The 10,171-nt window shown below is 36.1% G+C and overlaps 1 protein-coding gene across 1 annotated transcript in view; it reads right to left on the reverse strand.

Moving 5' to 3' along the window:
* Positions 1-1,729: 1,729 nt before the first annotated feature.
* The window catches only part of LOC118321244 (annexin A2-like), a 10,994-nt gene continuing 2,552 nt past the window's right edge, over positions 1,730-10,171 (reverse strand). Inside the window, exons 3-13 of the mRNA XM_035652481.1 lie at positions 9,649-9,742; positions 7,608-7,702; positions 7,324-7,437; positions 6,415-6,505; positions 5,462-5,541; positions 4,751-4,810; positions 4,484-4,577; positions 3,648-3,743; positions 3,421-3,479; positions 2,811-2,933; positions 1,730-1,965 (exon numbers count right to left, since the gene is read on the reverse strand). Of these exons, the coding sequence (XP_035508374.1) occupies positions 1,906-1,965; positions 2,811-2,933; positions 3,421-3,479; positions 3,648-3,743; positions 4,484-4,577; positions 4,751-4,810; positions 5,462-5,541; positions 6,415-6,505; positions 7,324-7,437; positions 7,608-7,702; positions 9,649-9,742 (966 nt within the window). The 3' untranslated portion in view covers positions 1,730-1,905. The remainder of the gene's footprint in view (positions 1,966-2,810; positions 2,934-3,420; positions 3,480-3,647; positions 3,744-4,483; positions 4,578-4,750; positions 4,811-5,461; positions 5,542-6,414; positions 6,506-7,323; positions 7,438-7,607; positions 7,703-9,648; positions 9,743-10,171) is intronic.

Below are 10,171 nucleotides of genomic sequence, written 5' to 3' on the forward strand. Positions count from 1 at the left end.
TATCCTGCATCATCCAGAAGATTATGATACTGGCCTCAGCTGCTGTGTATGAATCGTTCTGCTGTCGCTGTTACTGGGAGGTCGAGTGGAGAGTAATGAGTTCGTATATTTCAGTGAGTATCAGGAGGAATCAGGAGGGAGGGGCGAGAAATAGTAGAGATCTGTGTGTTTGGATGGAATGATCAGTCCTGGAGTCTGCAGCGCTTTGATGGTTTATAAGTACTATGTCTGGCACAATTTTTAAAAAAAAAAAAACCAGAAAAGAAACATCCATCTCCTCCTCCTCCTCCTCCTCCTCCTCTGGTAGAGTAGCAGTGTATGGACTTCCTCTGGCACTCTGTCCTTCTACAGAGTCTCCTCTGACACACTGATCCACCTCCACACCTTCAACACCACATTCACTGAACCTCTTTATCCTGGGTTCAGGTTCTGGTCTCCTGGTTCCTCAGTGTCTCTGTGTTCTCTGGAGGTTTGAGAGTCTCTCCTGTGTACAGAAACTCTGCTGACTGAAGATCAGCTGCTGAAATCAAAGTTCACTTTGTTCGCTATCACACACACTCTGCACTGTGAAGCAGATCTGTCTCAGACTCAAACACAAAACATTCATTTGTCAGATTTCATCACTTTGATTCTCAACATTTTAAAACTTTAACTAGAAACACTTAATGATATACAACGTCTAAAAAGAATGAAGTCTTTTTGGTAACTAGTATTTCTTCTTTCTTTATATTTTGTCACTGTTGAAACGGTCATCCACTCATCACTAGTTTACAGACTATAGACATCCCTCTTTCATCTTACCTGCAGTTTGTAGATCTGTGGCCTTGCCTCACATGAACGGTGTCTTTAGTCAGTTCATCTATTTCTCAAATCAGTGTTCCTTCAGGATGAAGCGTTTGACTGCTGCAAGTTTTGGGACTTTATTCCTTGTTATTGTTTGCTGATTTACTCCTGTGTGTCCATGAGAACACGAGTAATTAGTTATAATTCTGTTAATTAGTGCTGCAGTAGTCTGTCCTAATAATACTATAATATCTCTTGTGTTGGATTGTGCATAGTTTGACATTATTCTTTCCGTTGAAGTTATTTTATTAGTGAAATATCGCTGTAATGTTAGACTTTGTTATTATTTCTTAATTATACCCTCTGTGTGCATCATACCAGTGTATATATATATAAAATATATAGACCTTGTATTACAGGGACTGCATTTCATTTATCATTGCAGTAAATTACCTTCAGGTTGTTTATTTCATGCCATACTGTTTATTTATTATTACTGCATATACCAAATGTGTTTACACATTCTCTGTTCATTCCTTTGAATAAGGAAATAATTTCCCCCTGGGATTATTAAAGTATTTCTGATGTAGAAACCACACACATTCAAAGGGAGCATCCTTCACTACAAGCAAACTACCATCAATAAATGTTAATGACTGTGTGTGTGATCAGTTGGACTCATTGGTCATCGTTCCTGACTGGACAACCTGTGGAGAGTGCATATAGATCATATAATCAGCATCTAAGGGTTCATTCAGTAGCTAACAGACATCTATTTTTGAGTCACATATTAACAATGTGGAGACAAACAGTTTGTTGAAACAATCCTGAAGAGTTGAGCATGTTTTCTAATGTTTGTAAATGCTTTTAATAAAATCAGTAAAAGCCTCAGTGTGTCTCTGCCTCCCTCTGGTGGTCGTTTTGTCAAACAGCAAACAAACACACAAACAGCTGAAAGGTTTTTATTTCACAAACTGAAGCTGCTCAGAGAGATGGAGGTGACAGGATCTGTTTCATATGGAAGTAAAAAGAAAAAGGCTCTAATACTGTAATAAGATCTGCAGTCAGACATATCAAACCCAGCGGCCTTCTGGGAAACTGAGTCCAGACAGAGTTGAGGTCTCAGTCGTCTCCTCCGCACAGACTGAGCAGAGCCTTCTGGTAGTCTCCTTTAGTGTGCTCCTGAACAACACAAAGACATAATCAGTGTAATAATAATAATAATAATAATAATAATAATAATAAACACTCCTGGTCTTTAAGTTAGCAGTGGTGGAACAGGTAATCACATCAGTTACTGTATTTAAACTTTACTTCAGTAAAAGTACAGTTCCAGTTCTACCAGCAGAATGTCCTCATTATGTAGACTGGCCCCTTTCAGAGTGATATATCACTATTGTTTTATCATTAATGATGTGTATATGTGGAAGCTGCATTTTAATGCTGTAGCTGGTCCAAGTGGTGCTCATTTTAACGTTGTATTTTCTTTAATATAAACTTTTTATTTCTGTATTTTGTTATTATTAAAAATATTAGGATCAATAAAGTTTGATCTATGTACTGTTAAATAGTTGAACCATGTCATCTTTTATAATATGGAGCCAATTCTGTGTAAAATCTTGATCTGCAACAGTAATTATTAGTAACTATATCTCTTTCTAATAAATATAGTGTAGCATTAAAATGTTAATACTAAAGTACACATAACTGCACCTGAGTACTTTTACCACTGTGTTACTACAAATCAATGGATCTGATTGGTTCTAAACAGTAAACTATTACAGACGTCTATTGCTTCATCATCTTCATTGTTTGGGGTTTATTTTATTTCTGTACTTTTTTATTTGCCTGATTTATTTGACTCTGATTTTAATATTTAACTGTAGATTATAGCTCTTTGTGTCTCATGTTGTGCAGTGAATCAATACATTTTTCCTCTTTCTGTCCTCTCTGGTGTGTTCACTAGCCTTCACTTGTGTGGGACGTTACAGTGAGTTGGTCTACAGCACACACAGACTGGTACTCACAGCGATGGTCTGGTACAGTGATCTCTTGTGCTGCTTCTTGAACTCTGTTCTGATCTTCATCAGGTCGACTTCACAGCGGGAAACTATGATCCTGGTCACTACCTTCTCCTTCGCTCCTTTACTCTGCAGAGAGACAGAAAAAACCAGATGGAGGGCGACATACAGACGTCAGAGCAGACTGACTGACGGAGGACGGTGAGTAGAATATTATTATTATTACAGATGTGCTCATCACTTTAATGTTGCAGCTGATAAAGATGGAGCTCATTTTAATGAGTTTTTACTGCTCAAAGTTTCAATAATAACAATTTATTTGTTAATTATTTTTAGATTTTATGGATCTAAAAAAATAAGTAATTAGAAGTACATAAAATAAAAAATAGAAATAAAAATAGAAACTATACAAAAACAATTCAGCTCAAACTCTCTATCTAAATCTGCAAAGTAACTAGTAACTAAAATGATTAAATACAGTTTAATGGAGTAAAAAAGTAAAATATTTACATTTTTAAATGTAGTGGAGCTAAACTGAAATAAGTACTATATAAGTAGCTCAAAAGTTAACATACTTAGTTTCTTTCTACCAATGGACAAATCTATGCAAATGTACCTTCATGGCGTCACTGAGTCTGTTGGCGAAGTACAGCTGCCTGTTTTCAAAGCACTCCACTGTGAAGACAAGACAGACAGACGGACATTTAATGAACCTGAACAACTTCCTGATGTTTTTACCACCTGTCCCATAATCTTAAAATCCACTGTTTATCAAGAACTAAAATAACAGTGGAACATTCCCTGAAATAACGGTGTCTATGATCTGATGGTGGTGTCTGTTACCCAAAGTGAGGAAGGACTTCTCCAGATCTCCCTTCACCTCCTTCCTGATGCTCTCCTTCATGTCGTACGGACTGTAGCTCTTATACCTCTGAAACACTGACAGCACAAAACACACATCAGAGAGACAACATGTCAAACTTAAAGCACAGGCAGTACTATATTGCAGAGTAAAGTTGTCTTTTTATTATCAGTTACACAATCTCCCTAACCTGAAACAATACTGTAATTGATATGCACAGATAATGCAAAAATGTTAACATAGTCACTGGATGTAAAACAAAAAACATTGACATTAAATGTAAAAAGAAACAACGTTGGACTTAAACAGCAGCTTTGGACATATAAAGGCATTGGCAATACAATAAATGTTCCCACTGAAAGTAGAAAACACTAGAGTTGAACATTAAAAAAACATTGATATTGAACAAACAAATGCTGGCATTGGATCTGAAACCACTTTGGCATTTAACATAAAAACCACTGGCATATTGTAAGAAAAAAAGTTTGTACTAAATATAAATAAAACGTTGGAACATTGAATGAGTTAAACAATGAGCTGCAAAATGGAATTACCTTAAAAACTTCTCTGAATCACTTTAAAGGTCTTTTACAAACTGCCCTGAAGGAACCACGTTGCTGTTTTATGGATATTGCTGCGATAGTCTGTATGTCTCTCTTCTTTTACTATTTCCTTTGCGTTGCTTTGATATATTGTACGTATTCTAACATGTGAGATTTTTTTACCCCGGGACTTTGCAGAATTGTTGTGGTGATTGGGTTCATCTGTATGCGCAGACGTTAGCTCATGCGTGTGCAGTGTTGTAGGTGCAGTTCACCTTTCTGCAGGTGGGGGACGCTCCTCTGGGCCATGATGGAGATCCAGGTTGCCACATCGGTTCCCTTCCTCTTCACCCCGGCTTCATACAGACACTGAGCGGTTCACACAAAACAAAAAAAATATAGAATTTTTGATTTATTGATGGATTGCTCAATACAGTTGATTAATTACTAAATGTTATACCATGCAACAAATTCACACCGAAGAGAATACCATACAATTTTGGCTTTTTACAAATCACAAATCTTTGGATGTTTTGACTCACTCTGGCATCTTCATCAATCTTCTCATAGTCAACCACATTAGAGGGTTCATCTCTCTTTGTCTGTAGATTAAGAAAACATTTATGTCAGTTTTAAACATTTAAAGTGTTAAAATAAAGCTTGAAGAAAAGCAGCAAATCCTTACATTTGAGAAGCTGGAACCATTAAACGTTTTTACATAAAGAATGAATAACGTCTATCAAAATAGTTGTTTAATTTTATGGCAATCGCCTAATTGCTTAATCAACTAATTGTTTTAGATCTACTTGTATTAAATATTAGGTTATTTAATTGTATTTATTTTTGATGTAGCCGAACTAGTAACTAAAGCCACCAGATAAATGTAGTGAAGTAAAAAATTCCAATATAGTACCTCAAATCTGCACAGTACTTGTGTAGTTAAATTCCACCACTGGGTTCAAATAGTAGCAAAGTAGAATACCTGCAACGTTTTGGTACAGAAACCTTCAATATTCTGTACCAAAACCTCCAATACTACATTTATTTACGAAGTTTTGAAACATAGCAAATAAATGTAATGTTACACGTCATTCATCTTTGCTACTTTTTAATTCTCGCACTACTCCAACTCACCAGCCTCGTGAAATACATGTGCAGTCTGTTTTGACCACTGGGTTCAACCAAAACATCTTAGTACTGTAATATTTATTGTGCAGTTAGCAGCAGTTAGCAATAGTTAGCATCTAAGCTACCTGAACCAGAGCCAGCAGCAGTTTAGCAAAGTCTCCTGATGTGTCTCCTGCTACATCTTTCTCCAACTCCTTCTTAAACACTGCAGAGAGAAATGAAAGATTTAAACACTAGAAACAACCTGAAGGTAAATAAAGCCACGATGAAGCAATGTAAACTAACTACTACGTTAGCAACGTAAACTAACTGTCTGTAATGAATTCTAAATCACAAAAGTCAGCTCGCTAACATGCTACAAACAGTTCTCAAATAGTGCCAGTGTTATACTGTACATGTTAGCATGCTAACTTTAGCTTTTAGCGACACTAGCTGAGTCACTTTGTCAGTAGACGTGGACGACAACATTTTCTATAATGATAAATGTGAGTTTATATTGCAGTATTGATTTTGATACCAGAATCATTTAATGATAGCCTATAGACATAACTTAATATTTTTCGTCAATCAAGCTAATTAAACACTTGACAAATCTAGGTACAAATATAGGCTACATATTCTATGAAATGATTAATTCAAATGTAAACGTGGTTTTTTGACATTTGACACGAGTTAAGAGACATCACATCTGAAATACTTCACCTTTAAACTATTTACATTTAATGAATTCACATTTGCACATGTGATTTCAGTTGTGAAATATGTTATTGAACATGTGCTTTTTTGGTAATTTATTTATTAAAATGTTTTAAATTTAATATTGCCGAACATAAGTCCTGCTCATTGATTTATGGTCTGTACAATATTCAACATTACAGTTCAGCTCTGAAATCTCTTAATAGACAAATCACTTTACATATCATCATATTGCTAGATCCTATTCAGTGATGCTAGAGAAGAATAAATGCTGTTATGATCTGCATGGACAGCACCAGCGAACTAATGGTAAGCTTATTATTATTATTTATTTTTTTGCAAACAACAGCTTCAGTTTAAAATGTTATAGATCCAAACGTACTCTCTTTGTAAACCTTTTTGATCTCCGCTAGTTCTTCATTGTTTCTAGAGCAGACGATCTCGATGAGGGTCTCCTCGTCTGTTCCCAGTCCCTGGAAACACAAATACCATCAGGTAAGACTCTTTATTTTACACATTCACACTAAAATTATATGAAATGTAATTATTACAGATCCATCTGATTGGTCAAAGATAGTACCAACCACCAGTGGGAGTAAGTCTCCCATATGGTTCTATGTGGCGTTATTAGATTGTTAGTATGATGCAGCATTTTACTGTCGTAGCTGCTCGAGGTGGAGCTATTTTTATTTTTTTATGCTTTTATTGGACAGGACAGCTCAAGTGAGACAAGAAAAAAAAGAAGGGAGAGATGGGATAATATGCAGTAAAGGGCCACAGGTTAACTACTATGGAGTTAGCTATAGTTTCTACGACTATAGTTTGCAAATTTTAACTACTTTATCTGAAGTTAATGAGTTTAAACTATTTTATATACAGTTAGCTACGTTTAACTACTATAGATAGGCTTAAGTAGTTTTAACTGCTTGATATACAGTGGTTTTAACCACTCTGTATGCAGTTAGCTGGTTTTGACTACTTTAGATTGCTAGTTTGAACTATTTTAGCTAGTTGACTAACTTGCTTTATTTACAGTTAGCTAGTTTTAACTTTATCTACAACTAGCACAGCAGGAGTGCCCAGCACATACTTGGGACTACTGTTTACAAAAAATTATCATCCATCAGTGTGAATCCTCACATTGTTATCATTATAGTGTTTTTTTTATTGTTATTCTTGGCGTGGTCTTAATATTAGTTAAGTGAATGTGTGTGTCAGTTTACATTCCATTAGTAAGCTAAAACATTATGGAACCCTATCATAGTTACATTTCACCACTGTTGACTCTAACCTTCATGGACGCTTTAAGCTCAGAGGCGTCGTACTGAGCAGTACTCTTCATCAGACCCAACATCAGAGCCTCCAGAGAGCCGGACAGCGCCCCCTTCAGGGCTGTAATCAGATCCTGGAAAAAGGTACAGGGGTACAAAAAGTCTTGAAAAAATATTGTTTCTAAACAAACTGAAGCAGAATGTACTAGCAGGGTGGTTATGTCACCTACTGATTCTGGTCTACATGTGAAATGTCACGTCTTCTACCATTATCATGTTAATTAAAAAGGGAAACATTTTGAACCTTCTTGGCAAGTCGTTCATATTCGAAGGCAATTTCTCTCCGCTGCTCATAGCTGCGTCTGGTCAGGATGTCGGTGATAGTCTGTTCGTCTACACCTGCAGGATTTAATGAAGAATTAATTTGCTGTTTTTAAGTTCAACTTTAAAGATGCCAGTCCAGTTGATTTTAAGATACGTATTGTTATTAACCTCTTTAACTCTGCTAGACCGTTTGTCATTGATCTGGTCACTAATAAGACATTGCGCTATAGAACAGAGGCATCACTGAGGCGTGGTCAAGAGCTGAATTGTATTGTAAGGAGTGCATTATTATTGTTAGTATTATATAAATCAAATAGACCGCAGACTGCCCTGTATCTACAGCACTGACTTCTGTAACTTAGTATCATTTAGTATGATTCAAATCTTTGCTAACTGTCTCTGCAAGAAAATCTGTCAAATTATTGGCCTTTACTAAAACTTTTTTGTTTGTTTTTAATAATATCATTAATACTATTATTTGAATGAAATAACCATACAGACCTTTGGCCACCAGTGGTCAGCACTGACCTCTTTCCTGTATCTGTTCTGTCCCCTAACTCAGTATTACTGTCAAATGGACTTGAATCTTTCTTAACTGTCTTGGAAGACATTAAATTACTTGACTCATTTCTGTGTTGTTCTGATGAGCAGTTACAAACTACATAAGTTTTATTTTGAGGACTTATTGGATAAACTATAGATTCAACTTAAATTATTAGAAATTAAGTTCATATTAATAATATCATTATTGTTACTATTATATGAATTAAGTGGTATATGCCTTGTATCTACAGCACTGACACAACATTCGCAAATATAGTTGCCATCCAATTCAGCATTGAAGAATCATGGCATCAAGCTATGCCTTCAAAAGTTTAGTTACCAGTTATTACAAACAAACGATAAGTGATACCCAAACACAAACTTATAAGTCTTCATCTAAATAGGCTTTGCACTAAAGGGTGAAGATTTGATTAAATGTGTGCCAAAAGAAGCAAAAAAGTCTGCATCAGTTATTAGCAAAAACCTAAAATACTTACTGACCACATGGTGGCACTCTTATTCTTCATCATTCTGGTGGTGTTTGGTGTATTGTGAAATGTTTTGGTGATGTTTGATGAAACATTTTGCGAAATAGAAAATATTGTGCAGACAGTACTAATTACAGCAAGACATTTATATCACTGCAGACTCATCGTTTGACCAATCTAAACACCGTTCCAAACGTGATATCTGGTGTCCAAACAATGTCTGTGTGGATTTTTGGTAGCATTTATAATCAAACCAAAGCCCTTATTACTTACATAATATACTGTCATCCATTTATGTAGCAAATGAAAACAAAAGAAACTAAATTTGGTTTTATTTTAATTCTGTCTTTGTTTATATTATCAGCAGCACTTTGATTCTTTGTTTCAGCTTTTTTTGAAACAATGGAAAATCTAGCGTCTGCTGAGGGATGTCCTTACTGCAGCTCACACACAGGAAGCTGAGTTGAAGCAGTTGGGAAGCTCTCCACACAAACACAGAGGAGTCAGACCTGTACACTATGCCTCACCATTTCAATTCCACAATTGCTGTACACTAACAACTGCAGTAGTTTTAGTGGCATCTGCAGCTGTGTTCCCCCAACTTTAGTCTGTTTCCAACCTGACCAGAAAACATGCTGTTATGGCTTGAACAGCTCACAAATGGACGGAAGCGAGTCAGTAATCTGATATCTGACTATGACTGGATGTAATCAGATGTCTGGCACATCATCTTCAAAGAAAACCGAAATGATAGAAATGCTCCAACCACCACATAAAAACAGAATAAAGGAAATAAAAATCTAAAGGGTTGGCAAGCGTCCTGTAAATAAAGGTTTGTCCTGATGGTGGCCCTAAAGGAAGGATAATGTGGTCAGTGTCATAGTGTCCGCTAAATTATTTGTGATGAAATGGTATGATCGCAGTTACATAACTCTGAGAAATATGCAGAAGCTTCCAGACAGCATGGTTGTTGATGTTGGACTCTCTTACCTTTAGTTTTGATGGCTGTCTCGATCCTGGCAGCGTCTTTGGCCGGGTCGAAGTCTCGGGCTGCCACCACAGTGGGGAATGTGGGCTCTACTTCCTGCAGAGGACAGAGTGAGACATGTTACCTTGCTGTCTGCTGCTGTTCAGAAATAACATGAGGAGACACTACAGTGGTGCCTGTGGGGGGAAGAAACATGTTCCTAAAGCACCAAGATGAAAAAACCTGCAAATATCAAAATCCAAAGATGTGATTTCCTGCTGTGTTTTAATATTTGCTGTGTTTTTGGATTTTCCTTCATTTATTATACTCAGGAAGTATTAAGATAATTTACTTACAGTAAGTAAAATATTCCATTACAAGTCCTATATTTAAGTACCATAAGTAAGTAGGCCTACTGGTACTTGTCATTATTTGTTGCTGCTGCTTTTGTAGGATCTATGAAATCTATTTTATACGGATTGTTGTGATACTGATGTATCTTTGTATTGACACAATGGCAGCCATTGTGTCAATACAAAGATACAT

The sequence above is a fragment of the Morone saxatilis genome, unplaced genomic scaffold (genome assembly GCF_004916995.1).
Source record: "Morone saxatilis isolate NCDOM2014 unplaced genomic scaffold, NCSU_SB_2.0 Contig11, whole genome shotgun sequence".
In the NCBI taxonomy this organism is placed as follows: domain Eukaryota; kingdom Metazoa; phylum Chordata; class Actinopteri; family Moronidae; genus Morone; species Morone saxatilis.